The sequence below is a fragment of the Dasypus novemcinctus genome, chromosome 1, assembly GCF_030445035.2.
Source record: "Dasypus novemcinctus isolate mDasNov1 chromosome 1, mDasNov1.1.hap2, whole genome shotgun sequence".
NCBI lineage: Eukaryota > Metazoa > Chordata > Mammalia > Cingulata > Dasypodidae > Dasypus > Dasypus novemcinctus.
The window spans coordinates 142,131,461-142,156,362 of NC_080673.1; the positions used below are offsets into that span (position 1 = coordinate 142,131,461).

Genomic DNA, 24,902 nt, shown 5'->3' on the forward strand with positions numbered 1-24,902 from the left:
AAATGATAGAGAAAATTAACAAAACCAAAAGTGATTTACATTTGTTTAAATATAACAAAGTATACTTCTCAATTGTCTCACTGAAGAATCTCAGTTGTTTCTAATTTTTGCTATTACAATTCATGCTGAAAATGGCGTTTTTTGTACACATTTTTGTACATATCTTCCTGTACACACATGCTGGGCTGGACTTTTGTTTATTTTTAAGAAATGGACTATTTCCTTTACACATTTTTTAAAACACAGATATTCTTCTCTTTTCCTCCTATTTCTTAAGCAGCCCCTTCTCAGTAACCATACATGTATCTTTCACTTACTATTACTAAAATCTGGAGTGTTGGTGAGCTCAGGTTTAGTTTCCTTTTTGTTTTTCCAAATTGAATATATAAATAATCTCACCATGCCCCATGGCTTTAAAGGTTAAGGACATACACATATCTATAGACACATCAACTCAGCTGCCTACTTGAGCTACTATGTGTGTAATTGATATCACGCATATACCCAAATTAGTATTCTCATTTTTCACTCCAAATCATGCTCCTTTCCTTGTCTTTTTCATGTCTTGTAATGTGGTAACAATGCACCCAATTGCTCAAGTCAAAGACATAAAAGCTGTCTTTCACCGAATCCTCCTTTTCCAGTTTGTCAGCATGTTGAACCTACTCAATGTATATCAGGAATTGACAGATTTTTAACACTTCTGCCATTTCTACCATTACCACCCTAATCCAAACAAACATTATCATCTGCTTGATCAGTTTTGAGTGCCTCCTAAGTGATCTCCTTGTTCCCTTCTTTCCACTATTCACAAACTATCCAGAGTGGTCTTTTAAAAAATAAATTATGCTTTGGAATGAAAGAATCTACCTATACTAATTCATCTTATAATAAAATCATTAAAGAATAGCTGAGATTTGAATTTAGGTCTACTGTCACCCAAAATTATATTTCTGGAAAATCTTTCAATGGATTTGCTTAGAATATTTTCTAATATTATAAGTTTTTCTAAATAAAATGCTTTCTGAATTTTGTTAGGTAGCATTGGGAAGACACTGTGTGGTTAAAATTTTGTCAGACATACTGTATAAAATGGGTGTATTCACATTTTATTTTATTTTAAAGATATGCCAAGTATTGTGATATTTTTGTCATTAGCTTCCACTGGCTTCACATTAAAAAATTCCTTTTCATTATGCATTGAAATTGCATTAAAATATTGCCTTCCTATTTAATTTTAGGTGGGCCTTTATTGAAGGACTATATCAGGATTCAAAGTGTTGCAGCTTCCTCCATTATTACACTCTATTTTACTGACCTAGGTCAACAGGTCAGTTGGACCACAGTAAGTATCAATTTGAAATGCAATATATATATATACTACATTTGTTGTGAATAATTTGGTGACAGAAGGACTATTTCTATCAAATCCATTCACGACAAATAAATTTACTAAATGTTGTGTAAATGCTATTTTAAAATTTCCAATTTTTAAAAAAGATGTATTTATTTATTTTATTTCTCTCTCCTTCCGCCCACCCCACCCCACCCCAGTTGTCTGTTCTCTGTGTCTATTTGCTGCGTGTTCTTTGTTTGCTTTTGTTGTTGTCAGCGGCACGGGAATCTGTGTTTCTCTTTGTTGCATCATCTTGTTGTGTCAGCTCTCCGTGTGTGTGGCGCCATTCCTGGGCAGGCTGCACTTTCTTTCGTGCTGGGTGGCTCTCCTTACAGAGTGCACTCCTTGTGCTTGGGGCTCCCCTGCATGGGGGACACCCCTGTGTGGCACGGCACTCCTTGAGTGCATCAGCACTGCTCATGGGTAAGCTCCACACGGGTCGAGGGGGCCCGGGGTTTGAACCGCAGACCTCCCAAGTAGTAGACAGATGCCCTAACCACTGGACCAAGTCTGCAGTGTCCCAAGTTCCAATCATTTTTGCAATGGAAACCCACATTTATAAAAAGGAAGATAAACTTTTTAAAATGTCATTCCATCTATGAGAGTGACCTGTCTCAGTTTGCCCTATGCCTTGGCAGTAAATTGCTTTTCTTCACCTTTTTCCTTTGAAACCCTGGTGATATTAAAGAACTTCTTGGTGCTGGAAAGAAGGGAAATAAAATATTCAGTAAAAAATTTGGTACTCAAGTAATGGGAGGAAATTTGAAAATTCTGAAAGTGAAAAAGTATTTTAGTATCCTAGGATGCTCAAAGTAAACACCATTAAATGGGTTGATTAAAACCATGGGAATTTTTTCAATTATGGTTGGAACTAGAAAAAAATGTCTGAATTAAGGCATCTTGAAGGCAATGCTTTCTCCTGGAAGCACTGCTGCCAGTGATCCTTGGCTCCTCTTCCACAGGCAAAGGTACATTGTAGTGTCTGCTGGTATCTCCCTTCTCATCTGAGTTTCACTGATTTTCAGCTTTTTGTCCATGGCTTTCTTTCTATCTCTCTATTCACTCTTAAAGGACTCCTACAATAGGATTACCTGAATGAGGTGGTCATATCTTAACTGAAGTAGCCTCATCAAAATGTCCTACTTGCAATGGGTTTACACCCCCAGAATGGATTAAATTTAAGAACATGTCTATCTGGAGTAAATACAACTTCAGTGCCCACAAAAAGTAAGATTCTTTGAGTTTGGGATTATCTTTTAGAGGTTTGTTTCTTGGAGGACAACAGGAGCTCGAAAAGTGTTGGCAAATAAATCCAAGAACATTATAAGTTTGAAGACTGCATTAAAAGACATGGAGGGATAAGAAACAGTGAAAACATTTGACCTACTTCAAAGTATTAAAAGACACATAAGTGATGGAATAGGTAGATGGACTAGATTCAGCAGCAAGAGGAAATATCATGGGATATGTATTAATAGGGACTGAAAGGAAAAAAATTAATTGACATTGATATATAAAGAATAATGCGATCTTTCTATTTTCAACAATTTTAAATTTTTTTGTATTTGTATTGATTAAACTGTTATAACTTTTTTTCCTAATTACATTCTACTTTTCCGTATTTGTGATGAGATGACCCTTTTAATATTTTCCACTCAAAATGGCTTTCCTTCTGTCAGCATTAACTTATAACCATTAGAATTCATACTCCTTTGAAATTTTACTTATATTTAAACTATCAATTTAAAAAACTTTTACAAGTATGGGCCAATTTAAATATTACTATTGAATTCACTAAAAGAAAATTCAAATTTATATCTATCAAAATATTTCCACATACTTTACTTTTATAACCATCTCTGCTTTTGAGGTATGATTCCCCTTCTGAATTTAGATAATTTATATAACTATATTTAAGATGTTTTTCATTGTTAAATAGTTGTTTTAGTCTCCAAAGTTTACTGAAATTTTAAGAACTGATTTGTTGCAATTAAAGTGAAGAATTTAAGATACTCTGAATCCTTGTGAAGTCCATCATAATGTTAAGAAAAAACCTATTAATTAATGCATTGTGTAAACAAACATTTTCAATACTTAAATGTGGTATCTACAGACATTTATTAAAATATATTTTAGAGAAGAAAAATATCATCTTCATTGATTAAAATAATCAAAGGAATTTTGTCCACTTTTATAATAAAAAGGGATTTCTCTTTATGGAAATTGTGCCAGAGTGAATTGCATTAGCTGTGTATTCATTAGACATTCCAACTGCGTCATCTGGATAAGGACTGAGGAGGGAAAAGGTGTAGCGGTGAAATTCTATGACATTGTACTAATAAAAAATATAGCTATTTAAGAGTAAAGTCACCTAGGTGACAAGAAACTCTGGAAATAGGCTGAATATTTTTAAAACAACACTATGGTTCACATCTTTTTGCTCCAAATGAGTCACTCCTATTAAATGTTAAAAATATGCACATCACCTTGCAATCACTCCCACTTTATATCAATTATACAAAAAAAGCAATATTTGCCACATAGAACATTCTTGTACATTCATAATGTACTAAAATGGGCTCCTATTTAAAAAGCTTTGTCTTTAGAATACATTTTTAGAAATAATCTCTTTAATTTAGGAAGGTCAAAATTATGATATCTAATACTATTTTTTGTCAGATACTACTGGGCTGTTACAATTGTTGAGAAAATGCTTACCTCATTTAACTTTGAAATTGAAAGACATGATAAATTGTTTATATAGTAATATAATAATCTTCATAACTAAAGTACAGATCCGATTCAATTTCTACCATCTTAATACATTATTTTATGTGTGTATGTACTTTATATAATTCTATGAAATGTATCCCGCGTGTAAATTCATATATCTTACCACCAAATCAAAATGCAGAATTGTTCCATTAATATAAAATGACTTCCTGCACGTTACCACTCTATATTCATGCCCACATTTCCCTTTCTCCTAGCACCTACAAATCTGTTATTCATCTCTATGATGCTTTCATGCCAAGAATGTTAGATAAATGGAATTACACATTTATTGATATTGACCTTTTTTTCCCACTGAGCCCTTGAGATCCATCCTGGTTGTTGAATGCATTAACACTTGATTCCTTTTTATTGGTGAGTAGTATTTGATTGTGTTGATGTAATGAGGTTTGTTTAACCATTCACTCATTTTGCTATTATAAATAAAGCTGCTGAAAGTACCTGTATACAGATATTTGCATGATCATAAGTTTTTATTTCTCTGGGATATACTATTGAGTTTTAAGAGTCCCTTATTTCAGATACAAGTCCTTTGTTGATAAATGGTTTGTAGCTTTTCTTTTCATTCTCTTAACAGGCTTTTGCTGTGTAAAAGTTTTTAATTTTGATGCAGTCTAGTTCATCAATGTTTCCTTTTAAAGATTGTCCTTTCAGTGCTCTTTCTAAGAACCCTATACCACCTTTGGTTTCAAAAATCTTCCATATTTTATTTTAAATGTTTAAGAATTTTATGTTTTGACATTAAATAACAGTCTATTATTTTTATGGTAAAGACTGATGAACTTTTGTGTATTTAAAAAATCGCCCACATAATGCTTTCTTTCAATTTTCCTCATATATTCTATGCTTCTTTTCTGGTTTTCTTTCTTGTTTCTTTTGGATTAATTTTCATTCTTTTCTGTTTGTCCCTATTTTATTGTGGTACTTATACTTTCTTTTTCACAAACTCCAGTGGTTACACAGGAGATTACAATGTGCATGCTTAAATATTAGAAACTAATATAAATTGCCCAATTTTACTTTACAAATGTAAAAATACGTCTAGATAACACAAACACTAGATACATGAGCTCCATTTAATGCCCTCCTGACTCATTTGCTATTGTGGTATATATTAACTTTCTATGTATTTTCAGGTCAATACATTACTATAATTTTATATATACAAATATTTATTTAGATTTACACTTTCTGCTGCAATTTATTTATTTCTTCCAATGCTGAGCTTATATCTGGAATCATTACCCTTCTGCCTGCAGAACATCTTTACTGCTTAATTTTATTTCTGCCATTAATGTATTCTCTCAATTTTTGTTTCTCTTAAAAATAATGTGCTTATTTAGCCTTTATTATTGGAGAATATTTTCACAGAAAAAATAATTCCAGCTTAGCAGTTATTTTTTTTCTTCACTTCACAAAATTTCATTATATTGATTTCTGACATCCATTGTTTCTGTTTAAAATTCAGCTATGCACCTTTGAACGTAATATGACTTTTTGTTGTGCAATTTAAAATTTTTCATTCTTTTGGTTTTCAGCAACTTGACTATTAGATGCAGAGTTATGTTTATATATCTATTTATTATCTCTGGATTTATAGTAATATCTGAGCATATGGGTTGATAAGTATATTTAATTTGAAAAATTGTCATTATCTTTTCAACTATTGCTTCTACTTTATTATTTCTGTATTTTATTTATGAGGTTCATATTAAATTTTCATATTTTTCTTTTCAAGATTTTCAGATATTTGTTGAAATTCTCAATCCTGCATTTTATATATTTAAACATGTAAAAGATAGATTTTTAAATCTGTGTCTGATAGCTCTGTTTTCCAAATCTTCAATTCACCTATTTGCACATCTGCTGTTCTGCTGATTTTGGTCAAAATATCTTGATTCCTTGTATACCTGCATACTTCTGCAGGGAATTTAATGTGATAAAATGTTAAAGATAATTGGAGGGCTAAGATGGTATCTTTTTTTCAAAGATGATTTATTGTCCTTCAATGGAAGAATGGTCCTTTTGCATGCAAATTATCTTAAGCCAATCAGAGTTTGAAATTATTTCATCCTGAGATTCAGTGCCTTTGAAAAAAGGGTTATTTCCACTTTACCCTTACTACTAGAATGTATCTGTTCTGTGTCCTATCTCAAATTCTGTAGGGTTATAAGACCTCTGCTTATTGATTAAGGATCAATATTTTTTGTCTTTTTGTTCTCAGGCACATTCAAAGGCTCTAATTAGCTTATCAGGTTCATAGCTGCTAATTTTATAATTGTAAGATCATGATAAGTCACTCAACATCTGAGGCTCAATCACTTCTTTGGATCCCATTTTAAAAATCTTGACCTTCTAATTCTTTAATGATCATGTAGCTCTCTGTAGCCTATAAAACAATATATCTGTTTCTTTGTTTGAATATTTTGGCAAATTTTTCTTGCTGGTATCATTAAGATGGTTTAACTGAATACTGGGAATAGAAATCTTGATTATACTTAATTTACATAATAAACTAAAATAAAAGAATCTTCATCTTGTATGATACAAGCTTCAATTGTACAAAAATACAAATTGCTGTTGATATGAATTTGGATAAATTCTATCATTTTTATTTAGTAGTTCTCTTATTTTAACAACTACTGTATTTTTGTTGTTAATTTTCAATTATATTAAATGTGCAATTAATTTTCTCCTCAACTGCTAAGTCCAATTATAGAAAATAAGAAATTAAAAGCAACAATAATCTTTAAAAAGATAGGACTGAGGGATTAAAAAGTAAAGTGTATTAAGTACAGTCAAAGCACATGGATGTTCACTAATCTGTAACAACAATTACAGTCACAGGATTCATTTTATATTTTATAAGACATATTGCCTTCTTCCTTTCTCATGTTAGGCATATGCCAAATTGAAGACTCCATGAGTATTCTACAAACTACTCAGGTCCTTGTTCACATAGTAGAAGTAATGAGTATTACATTTAAGAAACATATTAATTTAATAGAAAGAGCTATCTACAAAGGGGAAAAATGAAAAGAAATTGATAATGGAAGTAAATTGGAAATTTATATAGATTATATTTTCAAAATTAAATGGCAGTCATATCCACTTATTTTGAATATTGGAAACACTTTAAAATATTTTACTAATATTTATAAATCTTTATAAATTATATATTTATAATTTTATAAATTATTATTATTGTCTTTATAAATTATTATTTAGTCTTTATAAATTATTAAGTCTCTATAAATTATTAGTCTTTATAAATTATTTATAAATTATTTATAAATTATTATTATTGGAGTGGCTTATATACCTTTGTATATGTATGTTTGTTAATTTTCTATTTTTTCTCCTCTATGCCTTTTAGTAGAAGCTAGGCAATTCCATTTTTAGGAGATTGTCTTATAAATATTTGTCTATCTGGCCCTTGTTTTTCCTTATTCTGAAATGAATTTCTGATTATTTTCAAGGTTTAATAAAACCTTCTTCCTTTCATCTTTTTGTCCCCCAGTGTTTTTTTTTTTTTTTTTTTTGAGGGATGCATTACCCAAAAGTCATTCTATCAAGCTTCTAGGATATATCATTCACAACTTTACTACTCTTTTAACCTCCCTGATTCAGCAAGAAAAATATTTGTGATAAAATACTTGGTCTCTTAGACCATATTACTGTAAGTAAGGAAGGCCTCTTTAGATTTATTTTAAGAGATGAAGGAGACAAGATTATAGTTTAATTTTCTCTGATCCAAATAAGTTTCATATTTGTGATATCAATTTTATTAACAAATAAAAAGTGATATTTGGTTCAAGTTACCTGTTATTCACATTTTTCATTCCTGGTATATTTCTAAAGAACTTATTCAAATTTGACTTACTACATTCGATGATACTGAAATAAGTATCTTAAACTTTTAGTTGTAAAAATCTATAATCATCCTCATTATTCTAAGGTAATGACTAGACCCGAATATCAGATATTCAAACTTTGTAAACATTTTCACCTTACATATAAGTACTCAGACATGTTTCAAGCTGTATGTTAATATACGTTATCAAATAAGTTAGCTTTTACACTGAATTTATCAAGTGGTTTATTGCTCTTACCTTCATGTACCCTAAGCAATGAGGCAGTAAGTCTTTCTTTGCTCATGAGATAAGTATCACTGAAATAAAAACTTTTAATTGACAAAATACACATATATATGTAACTATATATTAATGCATATAAATATTATGTGGGTAATAAATGTGTTTGTGTGTGTGTATATATATATATCATGCATATATAGCATATAGTTTAGCCACATACCTCAATGAAATCTTTGCCAGGGAAAAGAATATAATTTATTATCAATGTGCACACCTACATAAACAGGTCCAGACTCACATTTTTTTCTTCAGAGAATGATGAAAATAGTCCAAGCAAAGCAAAATAGTAAAAGTTGTAAATTTGTTGTTGTCATGATTCTTTCTCTTCTCCTTTAATACTCAGTGGAAAATCATCTTTTCCATCTCTGCCTAAAAACTCCAGAGAATGACTTTTACCTGGATTTAGCATAAAAGCAAAATCAAATAATTGTCGAGCATCAACTTTAGAAAGTTCTCAGAAATCATTCAAGGAAATAAACTCTGTGTAAACCTATGGATTTGTTTTCTATTACATTTCCAAATACTTATTATTACCTCTACATACACCAAATGTCTCTCTTTCTTCAAACATATAATTGTCTCCAGCTCCAGAATTTATAAGTCAGTCCTTTCAACTACACACTTAGGTCATTAAAATCAAGGTATGGGACAACTGGTAAAACAACATGGTGGAATAAGATCCTCCAGGGTGCCATTCTATCACAGAGTCTTTGAAAACTAGCAAAACCAGCAGAGACACCTTCCTCAAAACTCTGGAAAACAGTTAAAGGCTTCTAATAGTGGGCAAGTGAAAAATCTAGAACACACAGCTTTAAAAACAGTAGAAGAGATTCTAGTGCCCTTGTTTCTCCTCTCCTGCTCTCCAGTGTAATATGGAGCAGCATGTGCTCCCACTGTGGATCCTTGGTCCTGTTAGGGAAGGAGCAGAGTACCTTCTATGCACATATTAAGTCCCTGTAATTAATTGCCAAGTTATCTGGTGGCAGCTTGAAAGATTAAACCAGGAAACTACCATCTGGCTTAAATTATAAGAACTTCACAAGTAGGTGGAAGCAGATTGTGGAAATTTAAAACAGTGTAGGAAAAATGAAGGTAAAAAAGGAATGAAGAAGTGAAAGAGGCCTGGGAAAACTACTGTTAAATTTAAACAGACAATAGAGCACTTAGCATGGATGTAAAGTCCATCTCATAGGGAGGAGACAGGATATTTAGATACCTGAAAATGGGGGAATACCTAAGGCCATGAATAGGCAGAAGTCCAGGATAAGATTTGGGATCAGGAAGATCCAACACTTTACATTTGTCTCTGTCCGAACTTCTTGGTGAGAGAGTTGAACTCTGAAGAAAAGCACCAGCTAATGCATAAAGGTGCTTTATGCATTGGTTTGTTTGTTTATGTTGGCTCCTGGCACTCCAAGATATTGCTGTCATATCAATAGCTAGATATAAAATTTGAGAAAAGAAGGCTCAGGAACTATATCCCAGAATTATCAGTGTGCAACGAAAGATTACAAGACAAAAAGAGAGAGAAGAAATAGGAAATGATTGACTATCCAAAGGAATGAGATAAAATACAAAAACCATCATCAAAGAAAAGCAGACAAAGATAGTAAAAAATAAGAATCTTCATTGTGCTCAAGAATATAAGGGAAAACATTGAAAAAATACTAAAGGATATCAGGAAAACAATGCATGAACAATATGTGAACTTCAATAAAGAGATAGAAATTTTAGAAAGGAACCCAAAATACTAAAGTTAAAGAACTGTAACTAAAATGAAAATTCCCTACAGGGTCCCTGCAGAATATTGGTGCTAACCAAAGAAAGAATCAGTGAACATGATGACAAGAAAACTGAAATGATTCAGACTGAGGAACAGAAAAATAAAGAATGAAAAAAAGTGAACAGAATTGAAGAGAACTATGGAACAGGATCACATGTAACAATATGCATATTATGGGAATCTCAGAAGGAGAACAAAGAGATAAAAGGGCAGACAGAATGTTCAAAGAAATAATAACAGAAAACTTCTTATATTTAATAAAATGTAAGAATATAAACATTCAAGAGTCTAGTGATCACCAAATAGGACAAACTAAAAAACAATCATGTCCAGAAACATAACAGTCAAACCATAAAAAGCCAAGAACAAGGACAGAGTTCTGAAAGCTGCAGGAGAAAAACAACATATTATGTACAAGGGAGTCCATGTAATATCAAGTACTGATTTTTCATCAGAAACCCTGGTGACAAAGAGGCAGAGAGAAAAATTTAGGGATAAAAATGTGTACAAGATTTACAAAGACCAACAGCAAAAGTCAGAATAAAGTCTTACATTATCACTTTAAATGTAAATGGATTAAACTCTCCAATGAAAGGCAGAGACTGGCAAAATGAGAAAAAAATGCATGGCCCAATTATGTACTGTTTATCAGAGGCTCAACTTAAATTCAAAGACATAAGTAGGTTGAAAAGGAAATGAAGAAAAAAATATTATACCATACAAATAGTAACTGAAAGAGAACTGGGATAGATGTTTTCACATCAGATAAAAGAGTCTTTAAGTAAAAATATTTTATTAGGAACAAAAAGTTCACTATATACTGATAAAGGAAGGAAACTCATCAAAAATACATGATTTTAAATACATATGCAAATGATGGCAGAGTCCTCAAGTATATGAAGCAAATATTGACAGATAGGAAGGTAGAAATAGACAATTCTAGTAATAGCTGGAGACTTCAACACACTACTTTCAATAATGAATAGAACATCTAGAGAGAAGATCAAAAATGAAATAGAAGACTTGAACAATACTAAAAACAAAGTAGACCACATAGACATATATAGAACACTTCAGGCAACACAATTGGATATATATTCACTGCTAGTGCTTGCAGACATTCTTAAGTGCTGTGGTTTGGAGTTGCATGTACACCAGAAAACATGTTCTTAAACTTAACCCATTCCTGTGAGTGTGAACCCATTGTAAGAAAGTTAATGTGTGTACCTCAATCATAATAAGTCTTAATCCTATGACTGGAATCCTTTATAATCAGAATAAAATCCAGATAATAAAAAGAAACTTGTGGGAATAAAAAAGACGAAGATCAGTGGAACCCGGAAGAGAAGAGAGAGGCCAGAAGAAGCTGCAATATGCATTGCCATTTGACAGAGAAGCCTTAAGACCAAGGATCACTGGCAGCCAGTCCCAGAATATACCACAGTCTTCAAGAAGAAAGCATTACCTTAATGATATCTTAATTTGGTCTTGTATTAGCCTCAAAACTGTGAGTTATTAAATTCCTGTTGTTTGAGCCAACCCATTGAATGGTATTTGCTTGAGTAGCCAAGGAAACTAAACACTGGTCACAAACTGAGTCTCAATATATTCAAATACATTGAAATCATAAAATGCATCTTATCTGACTACAATGTAATGAAACTAGAAATCATTAAAAGAGGGAGGAATGGAAAATTCACAAATATGTGCAAATTAAACAACATACTCTTAAACAACCAAAAGGTCACAGAGAAACTAAGAAATATCTTTATATGAACAAAAACAAAAACACAACATACTAACATTTGTGTATGCTCTGAAGGAAATATATAGCTCTAAATGCTTATATTAAAAAAGAAGAAAGATCTCAAATGAGAATTGAACTCACAAATCTAGGATCTAGAAAATGAAACGCAAAATAAATTCAAAGCAGGCAGAAAAAAGGGGATAACAAGGATTAGAGCAGAGATAAATGAAATAGAGAATAAAAAAATAAAAACATGGAAAGAATCAATGAAACCAAAAGTTGGTTCATTTTAAAGATCAATTAAATTGAGAAATTTAGGTAGACTGGCAAAGATAAAATGAGAGAAGACACAAATAATATCACAAAAGACAGGAGAGTCTGTACTACCAACCTCATATAAATAAAAAGGATTAAAGAGGATTTTATGAAAAACCACATGTCAACAAATTAGATATCCTAGATTAAATGGAGAATTTCCTAGAAAAATGCCAACTACCAGACTGAATCAAGAAAAAATAGAAGATCTCAACAGATCAATAATAATTTAAAGGGTAGAATTAGTAATCAAAACTCCCAACTAAGAAAATTCCAAGACCAGATGTCTTTACTGGCAATTTTTACCCATCATTGCAAGTATAATTGAAGCCAATCTTGCTCAAGCTCTTTCAAAAACTTAACAAGAAGAGACATTTGCTATCTCATTTCATAAGGCCAACATTCACCTTAATATGAAAGTAAGGTAAAGATACCTTGGGAAAAGAAAATAGCAGACCAATATACTCTATGAACATAGATGCAAAAATTCTCAAAAATACTAGAAAACTGATCGCAACAGCACATTGCAAGAATTATATACAATGAACGTGTTGAATACATTCAACGTGTATACAAGTGTGGTTCAAAATTTTAAAAAATCGATGTCATAGACCAAATTTAAAAAATGAAGGGAAAACACATGATCATCTCAATTGATGCAGAAAAGGAATTTGAGAACATTTAGCATACTTTCTTGATAAAAATGTCTAGAAGACTAGAAATAGAAGAAAACTTTCTCAAAATGAAAAGGGCATAAATGAAAACCCCACAACTAACATCATACTCTATGGTTAAAGACTGAAAGTTTTACCCCAGATATCAAAAACAAAGCAAGGACACCCACTGTCACCACTGTTTTTCAATATTATACTCCAAGTTCTGGCCAGAAAACTTGCGGTTCTTTGCTAGTTCTCTTGCAGAGTAGAAGAAATAAAAGTCATCAAAATTGGAAAGGAAGAAATAAGATTTGTACTATTTTCAGATGACATGGTCCTATATACAGAAAATTCTTTAAAAAATCCTCTACTAGACCTCGCTGAGCTAACAAATGAAATCAGCAAAGTGGTGGGATACAAGAACAACACACTTAAATCAGTAGTGTTTCCAAAGAGGAAATCAAGAAAAAATTTTCCATTTACAATAAGAACCAAAATAATCTAATATCCAGGAATAAATGCAACCAAGGATGAAAATGTTTTATGCATGGACAACTATAAAACACTGGTAAAAGAAATCAAGGAAGACTTTAATAAATGGAAGGATGTTCCATGTTCTTGGCTTGAAAGACTAAGTACATTAAGATGTCAATTTTACCAAAGAAATTTACAGCTTCACTGCAAATCCAGTCATAATTCCAATAGCCTTCTTTGTAGAAATGCACCAGACAATAATCAAACTCTTATGGAAGGATAAGAGGCTCAGAATGTCCAAAATCTTTTGGAAAAAGAAGAAAATAGTTGAAGGACTCACACTTCCTAATTATAATTTAGCAAAAAGCTACAGTAATCAAAACAAAATGGCACAGACACAAGGAAAGTCATATGGACCAATGGAATCAAATTGAGGGTTCAGTTATAAACCCTCAAATCAAAGGCCAATTGATTTTTTATAATATTGAGAACAAATGGTGCAGGAAAAACTTGATATTCACATAGAAAAGAATGAAATTTGGACCCTTACTTCACTCTATATGCAAAATTTAACTCAATTGAATGAAAGACCTAATTATAAGAGCCAAAACTATACCACTCCAAGAAGAAAACATAAAGAAGCATCTTTGGGAACTTGTGTTAGGCACACAAGTTTGCAGAAGTAACAAAGAAAAAAATAGAATAATGAGATTTCATCAAAATTTTTAAAAGATGTGCACTAAAGGAATTCATCATGTAAGTAAAAGTACAATCAGGCTGAGAGAAAATATTCTGAAAACACATATCCAATAAGGGATTAATATACAGAATATATGGAAATCCTAAAATTCAACAACAACAAAAAGACAACCCCCCCAAAAAAAAAGACAACCCAATTGAAAAATGGGCAAAAGACTTGAATAGACATAACTTCAAAGATAATATACAAATGGCCAATGAAAAGATGCTTAACATCTTTAGCCATCAGAGAAATGCATATCAAATCTACAAAATATCATTTTAGACTCATGAGAATGGCTATTATTATTTAAAAATATATTTTAAAAAAACAAGAAAAGATTGTTGAAGAAGTTGGGGAAAAGTAGGAATTCTCATTCATTGTTGCTAAAAATGTAAAATGGTACATCCACTGTTGAAAACACTTTGGCAGTTCCTATGAAAGGTAAGCATATACATACCCTTTAACCCAGCAATCCCAATGTAGATTACACCCAAAAGAATTGAAAGCAGAGATATTAACAGATATCTTCACAAAGAAGTTCATCGAGGCATTATTCTCATATCCTGAAAGATGGAAGCAGCTCAAGTGTCCATGCTACAGATGAATGAATAAACAAATGTTTTATATGCACACAATGGAATGTTAGTCAGCCATAAAAAAGAATGAAGCTCTGATACACATGACAACATGGGTGAACGATGAAGACATCGTGTTGAATGAAATAAGCTTGACACAGAAGGACAAATACTGTGCTATATTCCCAATATGAAGAAATTAGCATAAGCAAATTTGTAGAGAATTATCAGGGTTTAGGGTGTTGTTAGGGATTTGGGAGTTAACGTTGAATTGGTACAAAGTTTGTGTTTGAGGTAATATCTGCTAACTCTATTTCAACAAGTTGTGTTCAGAGAAAAGTTTTTGGAAATAATTTCATAAATACTTCATTAACAGACTGAGGCAAGAATCTCATCTATTTTGTTCATAATTTTATTCTCAGATATTTGTCTATTTGTTGAATGAATGAATAAATTACTTTTCCAGGTCTGATGCAGGTTTGTGGGGGTCATCTGTTCACCCTACCCTTTCATGTAGTGTACTAATCTCTGGGCATATTATGCTTATATAAATAAACCACACTTCATTAAACTTAATAATACCTATGAAACAAAATATATTGTTTAATATATATATTTTTTATTTTCAGGTGTTTTTGGCTGAATACATAGGACCTCTGATAATATACCTCCTTTTTTATTTGAGGATTCCATATATATATGATGCACAAGAGAGTTCTAGAAGATTACGACACCCAGTAGTACAGTAAGAGAAAATCATTGTTAATAGAAAGAGAACTAGAAACCAGGCATTATGTAAATAAGGCTTGTTTTAAACTCCACTAAAATGGATTCAATCAACGAAAATATCTTTTAGTTAACCCTAAATAGTGTATACATAACAGCTCACAATTTTATAAACATCAAGCTAATAAGTATACCTTAGAGATGATTAAATCAATAATGATTGCAATTTTATTTATAACATGTAAATAGTAAAAGAAATCTGGAAATTCAGAAATACCATCCAAGTAACTTAGACATATAAAATAAAGACAATGTATAGGGCTTAAAACATAAATAATTCTCTAAAGAAATCTTGGCATCCTTACCTAGGTGAGAAATTATGATCTGAATTATAAACACTAGAAATAAAATCTTTTACCTTTTCTAAGTCAAAATTCAAACTTTAAGTAGCACTCTAAGTAAAATAAGAACAAGGACACTGGGGCAGATAAAAAACCAGAATACACAATTATAATGATTAGCCTATTGTGGAAATGATTCCATCCCTCCTCCCCAAAGATAAGGAAAGCTTATCAAATTAAAAGAAAAGAATTACTCAAGAGGTGTTATTGGAATGTAGGCTCAGCAATTAGTATGTGAATGATCCCGACTTAATTTTGTGCATTGAAGAATCTCCAAGTGCATTAAAAAGCAGCATATAATTGTTTTGGTCATAGTGATAATAGAAGAGAGAAAACAAATTTGGCATTCCTTGCCTCAAGCCAAAATGTCTCTTTCCCTCAATACCTGTACTCCAGCTACACTGGCTTTCTCTCTTATACTCAAAACTATCATGTTCTATCATGTTCTCTCTCACACAAAAACTTTACAAATGTCTTCCCTTCTACTATCATTTTTTAAAATAACATCTTCTTTATCTCCTATTCAAACTTCTAATATAGGCTCAAATGTTTCTCACTCACGGTAGCCTTTCCTACTTCATCCTTCACTAAGATCCTGTTAAAATATTTTCCTTTATACAATTTATTATTTTATAATTATATGCTACCATAATAATTTAGTTGTCTATTTCCTTCAATGAAATTGTTACATAGTAGATGTGCTTTGATCTGCTGTCTATCTCCTCTGCTTAACAAATTAGCAAATTTACAGGAGATAATCAATAAAATTTATTCAATGAATAAGTATATGAACTGAATACACAAATATTTAATTACATTGGGTGCAATGAGAGTATTAAAGAGGAGACCCTGACCTGATTTGGGAGTTCTGAATTGGCTTTTTTGAGAAAGTGATTTTTGAACATTTTTGAACATTCAGATTTTAACTAGTTAAATTGAGGAAACTTCATATGGAAATTATCTATTTAGAAAACAGTTTGGGGCATAGTAAGAGCAGAAAGACAGACAATGTAGCAGAGTCTCAGAGAAGGAAGGAGAGACTGACTCTCAGTGACAATGTTTAGGCAGTAGAGATCAGGTTTCCTAGGTTCTTTTAGAATGTTAGCTTTCATTATTGTTTTTTTCATTTTTAATTTTTTTATTTCAAATCTTTAAAGAATAATCATACATACCATACAGGATTCCTATACATCACCCCACCACCAAAACCTTACATTGTTATGTAACATTTGTAACAAATGATGAAAGAATCTCATCACAGTATTATATAGACCATAGTTTATATTTGGTGTATTTTTCCCAGAAACCATCTTATTAGTAACATCATGTATTAGTATTGTATATTTGTTATAGTTCATGACATATTTATATTTCTAACCATTGTCCATCATTCACTACAGAGTTCAGTGTGTTATACAATCCCCTGACTTGTACAGTCCATACAAACTATACACTCATTGGCTTTCTTAAGTGAAAGGAATACCCCATCCATCTTGGAAAAAGTCTGAGATGAGAGTTTGGAAGGAGAATGTAAATAGCTCTCATGTCATGAAATGAGTATATCTCAGTGGTTAAATGCATGCTTCATACTTCAGGGTCCTGGGTTCAATCCTCAGGACCTCCTTAAAAAAAAAAAGGCACTAATTTCTTTTGACCATACACATAGCATGTAACATACATAACACACCATGAAAAAACACCAATTATTTCAGTGGCATTCTCAAAGGAATTGACTGGGAGTTTGCTACTATTCTTAAACACAATATATGTTTTGTAATATTTCAGTGATAAATATCAGTCACAATGTTACAACATAGCAAATATGTTACATTTATGTGAAATCATTCCAGCACTGATACACACAAATTACTTTTGAAATATAGAGAGCTAGCCAGTATTTATAAGATAAGCACAAGTCTTCTAAGGCAACCAATTTTAGACTGCTGTGGTTTCTCATAGTTAAAAAGCTCAAATTTAAAATGCCATATCCAATTGCCATGTACTGAAAGTTTAAATTACAAGATTGCTTTTAATCATATTACATAGTTGAAATTTTTTTGCTAAATTCAGATAGAAGGCAGAATTCTATGTGACTGACACACCACAACATTATTTAGATATCTCTGCATACTGGGAGCAAGACATCTGCAGGACTTCTATCCAATCATCAGTAATGAAAAGATAGTCAAAATTAGGTGTAACCCAGAAGTTCTTTGTTCAATAAATAGGAGCTAAGAAGAGGGATCAAGAGTGAACAAGGGGAAGTGGATTTGGCTCAAGCAATTGGGCTCCTACCACATGGGGCTCATGGGGTTCAGTGCCAGTGGAGAGCTGGCCTGGACTGTGAGCTCACACAAGATGATGCAACAAAAAAGAGACTAGAGGAAAGACAATAAGAGAAACAACAAACCAGGGAGCTGAGGTAGCTCAAGTGATTGAATGCTTCTTTCCCACTTTGGAGGTCCCAGATCAGTTCCCAGTGCCTCTTAGATAGAAGAGAAGAAAAGAAGACAAGCAGACACAGAAGAGCACGTGGTGTAAGGACACAGAGAGCAGACAGGTGGCAAGGGCAGGGCAGGGGGAGGGGTGCAGGAATAAATAAAATAAATCTTTAAAAACAAGAAGTGTTTGAGTACACTGCAACTAAGATCTCACCTCCTTTACCTTCTAACGTCCTCATCAGAGATTGGAGCCCCAGAAACCTTTCCTATACTCAACATTGTTTGCCTATCTCTGTTGAATGCAACAGGGCTCTTTTCTGGACATGCTATCTCTGTTTGTGGCATGCACCACTTTAGCTCGTGCTTTCAAGTCAATCCTTTTATCTGATGTTCTATGTCCCTTCACTCTATAATCTCCTATTTGTTGCCTCCCTGGAGCTGTCTGCAACTCCTGGAATCCTTCTGCCATGTCCTACGCAATTCAAAGTCCATTACTGGCAAAATCTCTTATATTTTCATCCTGTTATCTGAACATTTCATTCATCTTCTTCAACAGAACCCAGGCACTCTCCTCTGCACATTGCTTTCTTGTGGCTCTGTGAGGTTAAGCCTGTTTTTTCCCCACACCTTTATCTTGACCCTTTTCTTTCAGCACTTATCTCTTGCCTCTTACTTTAAAAAGGGTAGATGTATTCAAATATTATGATCCTAAAAAAGAAATGGATCCAAGAATATTTACAGCTACAAAATGGATGACATCATATTGAATGAAATAAGCCAGATATAAAAGGACAAATATTGTACAAAATCACTGATATGAAATAGTTTAGAATAAGGAAATTCAGAGTCAGAAACCAGAATACCAGTTATCAGGGGACCAGAGGGGTTAGGGAATTGAGAGTTAATGTTCCAGGTGCAGGAAAATTTTGACAACAAATGATGATGATGGTAGCACAACATAGGAAATGTAACACCATTGAAATATATAGTTGAATGCAGTTAAAAGGACATAATTTCAGGTTATATATATGTGATTAGAATAAAAGTTTTAAAAAACCATAGGACTATATAGCACAAGGAACCCTAAGGTAAATTATGGACTATAATTAATAGTATAATTATAATGATATTCTTTCATGAATTATAACAAATGTACCATCTTAACGCAAAATGTTAATAATAGGGAAACTGTGTATAAGGGATATTTGGGAACTTTCTATTTTCTGCATAATTTTCTGTAAACCCACAACTTCTCTAATAAACTAAAACACACACAGAGACAAATTATTGCAGTATGTTAGGTAGTCAAAAAACGAAGCAAAACAAAAAGTTGCATTTTGACTCAATACAAAATGAAATTCAGAATCTCTCAATATATGGTATATGCTAAAGGACAATGAGACAATTCAAAAGTTTTTCTGAATATTATAAAATGTCAAATGAATTTGAGGTAGTCTTTGGATATTTTTCTGACATATAAATTGTCTTCTCCATTTTTAGACCTTTTGATATGCACACATTTGCAATTATTATATTTAAATCTATTCCTAGGGCAGATGTGAGCATACCAATTTTTTATGACTGGTATTATAAAATACTTACAATGTCATCACAAGTAAATTTGCAGAGACTGTTTTAAACGTTATTTTATTATTAAATAAAATTTGAATGTTTCTAAAATAAAAATACTGAAAAATTTTATGTAACTAGACTCCTGTGTTTGGTTATTGAAAGCAATCATTTCCTAATAAAGATAAATTTTAAGTGAGCTAAAAGAAGTGAAAAAGTCTTATTCTAAAGGGAAGCCAAAATTTTGGGAGGGAATTTCATATATTTATATCTCTTTTTTTTTTTTCAGCTTGGCCTGCTTCTGCCATTGCATACACTATATTCGATATCTTTTGGAAACCTTACTTGTTCACAAAGTGTCTGGAGGACATACCCCTTTGAAAAATTTGATAGTGGTAGGTATATATTGTGTTTTATATTTAATTGATCACTGATAATTTTTGTATATTAGAGGATCTGAAAAATATGTACACGTGGTTTTTGCCCACAAGCCTAGATTTCACTTTTAAACCATGTCAGCATATGTTAAACATTTTGTTCCTGATATTCCAATTACTGGGTGAGCAATTTCATTGGAGTTGCCCTTTAACAAGAATCCTATGAAGAAAGATTTGCCATGACATTAATTTAAAAGAGACAAAAAGAGACTCCATTTGAAGTATGTTATATGTTTATATAGCAGGAAGTTCAGATTCTTTAAGTTCCACTTGAATAAAAGGATTAGGAGGAATCTCAAATAAGGGACACTGTAAATATAAATCCATGTGTGATTAAAATGATGACACTGTATTCCATATTTATCACAGTTGACAATGTGAAAGTGTCTTTGCTCTTCCAAGATATGGTGAAGGCCAAGTATGTGAAGGTATCAACCATCAATTACCATAAAGCAAATGGACATTTTTGAAATGATGAAGTGGAAATGTACATTAGACATATTGCACTGTAATTTTTCAATTCCAAATTAAGATTTATTTTCAAATGGGTTTATGTCCTTACCAATATTTTCCTGTTTGCTTGTTTGTTTTCAAATATCTGTTTTGTAAAAATTTCAACATGACAGCCAATCTCATATTGGCATGGAAATAACAAGGTAAACTCTAGAACTCAAAGGGACCTCAGGAATCATTTAGACCAGCTTCTTTTTGACTGAAGATACAAAATTATCAGATTTGAAATATCAGTATTATAGCCTATGCCTGCTTAATCCGGTCATTTCTCATTCTGATCATACAAGATATGTTACAAGTAATGATTAAGTCACTATTATCTTTTAGTCTTTTATTCTTTTACTGATGTGTTTTATTACTTCTTTCATACCTTTTAGTTGAGAGACAATAATAATTCTTGAAAAATCCATGTAAATTTGCCTGATTTCCCAAGTACACATTTATAGTAATAAGAATGAAGCAAAGTAATGTTTTTCCTTAGTGAAATCAAACTTTATTTTTAAAATGAGACTTTACTGAGTGAAGAGAAAATAGTATATTTATCCAGCTCAGAAAATTTATATCATTTTGTACATAAATGCTGCAGTTGTATAGATGTATGTGGTGGCTCCAAATGATGTCATATATATATATTATTTATTTTCTCAAACTTTTCTTTTAATTGTAGGGTTGTGCCTTTTATTGGGGATTCACTTCTTGGATTGCCTACTACATTAATCACCCATGGTATACACCACCATGTATGTAGAATTTCTTCTTAACTAATTCCATATGAAATTATCAATATGAAAAGAGTGTTTTACACTACATAAAAATGATGAAAAACATGGCATACTCAAAGGGATAATGAAAAAATGCAATAATATCAATTTAACTTGTTTCCGTATCATAACTCTATTAAATTTTTACGTAGCCCAAAATAGAGCAACTAGGCTCACATCAATTTATTTTCTCCCATAGAAACTCTAGTAAAAATAGAGTTGGTATTAACCCTCCACAAAATAGATAGCAAAATGGAGATGGAAATAAAAACCCTGTATAATAGCATATTAATCAGCTATCTGATTTCTGAAAGTAATAAATATTTTGTTATTCTTTTAAGTATGATTAAAAGGAGAAAACAGAGGTGACATTTTTCTGCAATAGGATGTTTTCTTGTTTTAATTTAATTTAGTAACTATAGTGGACCTTGACTCACAGGTGATGAAATTTGGTGAACAGAATAGTGAACCAAATCAAACCCTTAATAAGCTCAAATTACTTCTCTGTGATCTCTGGGGTTGGGAAGGGAGAACACTCTTCATCCGTGAATTGCACTTCTTTAATTCACTTTGGATTTCTCTCTCCTCTGATTTTATGGCAGCCCCTTAGGCATCCACAGCAGAGCCCTAGTGCTACAGGTTTGAAGTTTCAAATTTTTTTGATGATAGTTTTGGTGGTCTACCCTGGTGCTTATAAAATATAAGATAAATGAAAGTGAATGGTATATTTTAGCTTTTTGTGCTTTATTTAAATCTTAATTTTCAGTTGCTTAATTTCTTTGATAAAAGTATTGATATAGAGATTTATACTATTCAGGTTATTTGATAAGATCAACAATTCTAGTTCAGTATGCTAAGTGAAGAGTAATTGATTGCAATGTTAAAAAACTTTAACTCTTAAATATTAGTGAAATATTTATTATGAATGTTGTAGAAGAACTTTTTTGAATTAATATAACTCTGATATTTTTATTTTATCAGAATATGCACTTAAGAATTTCAGAAGATTAAGAGATGAATAGATATTTTCGCTCCTTAATTTGAGGAGCTTCTGAAATATGCTACATTCACATTTGTGGTACAAAATAATGATAGAGTTTCATTTTGTGGGATATATGTGAATCATTTATTGAAAAGATACTATTTGTCAAGAACTGTAAAATTGCTATTTCTTTTACAATTAGAAGCACCTTATCATGCAGGTGTCAATATTCCCCTTTATAGAAAGGGAAAAGGAGACCCTGAAAGCATTACGATAATGATTTCAGGCTTAAAGTGAAAACTTTGTATAGCCAGTCCTTGCTGTGTGTGTTTCTTGCCATGCATGGATTTTAATTATCCTGGTTTAGTTAAGTAATACTAGTGCCCTCAAAACGTGGAGTAAATTCAATTACTAAATTATGTAACCTGTGAGTGATTGTATAAAGTGGTAAGTTTGCTGCTAATGCTTCAGTCCACACAGCACCATGTGAATAATAGGTGCAAACCATGATCAGTGACCAATCCTAACTGTTGGTGATGGGTCACTGCATAGCCATTACTCAGTTCACACACAGCCAGTAAAGCATCTAGTTTTGTTACCTTCCTGTCTCCAGGGATAATCCACATGACATTTAAAAACAAACAATCAAAAGAGGGAATGGGCCAGCAAAATGAAAAGTGCAGCCATGTAACAAAAAGTTATAATACTGGAAGTAAAATTGGAAAGTGATTGTGCTGAAAATAAAAGGATATCCCAGAGGAAGTGATGATGGCAAAATCTTTACATTAAAGTTACTTTCAGAAATACCTTGTGACATTGAAAGTGCAAATCAAAAATGTTGGAAGCTGATCTAAACTTAGAAAGGAGTATGACATTTTTACCAAGTCATAGGAAAGATTTTCAGCCTGAACCATAAATTTTTTGATAACAAACAGAAGGCAGACACTGTGTGAACTACTACTGATCAGTTTATTAAAGAGAAATAAAATACTTCTTAATAAAGTTAATATTAAAATAATAGTATATAAATAAATATGAGTATTACTAGTTTTCCATTTCTTTATAGATTTTTATCAAACAGTAAGAGAGTTTTTAATATTATCACAAAAAATTTATAAAGGTCATGGAATAATTATAATTCACCCCTTTGATTATTAAGCTCTCTGTATAGTTTCAGTGTGCACACTCATTTTACAGTCTCACACTACTGTGCAAATCAAGGATCACTGGTCTTTCTAAAATTGTCCTTTTTAAAATTTTTTTTTCAAAGGAAATATGGAATATTTTCTTCAGTTGAAAGGGTAACTATTATGCCATTACAAAAAATAATATTATTTCAGTTAGCCTACAATGAGATATTTTATTGGGAGTGTGTCATATATTTTCTATCATCGATATAATGCAAGGTATTACATAGAAAGCAATGAAAGAATTCCATTATATATGCATTGTGGTGGATAACATTTTTCAGAATAAAATCTCATTAATAAAAGCATTTCATTTTCTCAGAGATCAGTGATTAAAATGAAATATACTATGAATTCAGCTGTCATTCTTTCCTATATTTATTCAACAAGATTCCATATACATCTATTAAATTCCAGGATAATGCTGGGCATTTTAGTGGAAAAGACATACAAACCATAAATTCAGACCTCTAAATTTAGTTACTAATAAAAATACTCAGAATAAAAACTACTATTTCATATTATTTAGTATGTTATCCTCGTTCCACCAATATGCATGTCATTGGCATTTTTCTTTCCAGAGTCAAAAGGAACAAAACTTTCAGTTCAAAATATGGCATGGATGGGACAACTGCAAATACTCTTCAAATACGTGTCAAATAAGGGAAGAACTGCAAATAGAACCAGGGACAATATGACAGCTAAAACTATACATGGTAGGAGAAGGCTCTCTTCCCTTTCATGAGTTTAATAGAGTAGGTACCAGCTAATTTTTATTAGGGCCGACTATGTTTTCACTCAATGTACTAAGCAACTTACATATTCAATTTCATTAATACTTATGAAATTTGCAGTGCTAGCGTTCCCATTTTAGAGATGAGAAAGTTAAATATTAGAAAATGTAGGTGACTTGTCCAAATGCATCCATCAAAAAAAAAAAACAAAACAAAATAAAACAAAACTGGAACTGATTGTTCGGTTTAGATGCAGAAAGCAATAATCTGAGCAAGAGGCTAGACAACAGAGGGTTGGACAGACTGGTAGAATGAAGCCCCAAAAAATGAGCATATCAACTTATCTTTACTTGTGTTCTAAGTAGGAGAGGCTTCCATTTCTAAATTCGATAGTGATGTGGCCTAGAATAGTTATTACACCCTGCTGGCAAGTAACAGGATCCCATATATCTCTTTTAATTTTCTCAAACATTTATGCATTTTCTAAGGTTTTATTTTTTCCTGAAAATTCTT

At 31.8% G+C, this 24,902-nt stretch overlaps 1 protein-coding gene across 1 annotated transcript in view; it reads left to right on the forward strand.

The window, feature by feature from the left end:
- TECRL (trans-2,3-enoyl-CoA reductase like) overlaps positions 1 to 24,902 on the forward strand; it is a 161,905-nt gene that overhangs the window by 118,921 nt on the left and 18,082 nt on the right. Inside the window, exons 4-7 of the mRNA XM_004456725.2 lie at positions 1,242 to 1,345; positions 15,268 to 15,383; positions 20,065 to 20,170; positions 21,393 to 21,465. Coding sequence (XP_004456782.1) covers positions 1,242 to 1,345; positions 15,268 to 15,383; positions 20,065 to 20,170; positions 21,393 to 21,465 — 399 coding nt within the window. The remainder of the gene's footprint in view (positions 1 to 1,241; positions 1,346 to 15,267; positions 15,384 to 20,064; positions 20,171 to 21,392; positions 21,466 to 24,902) is intronic.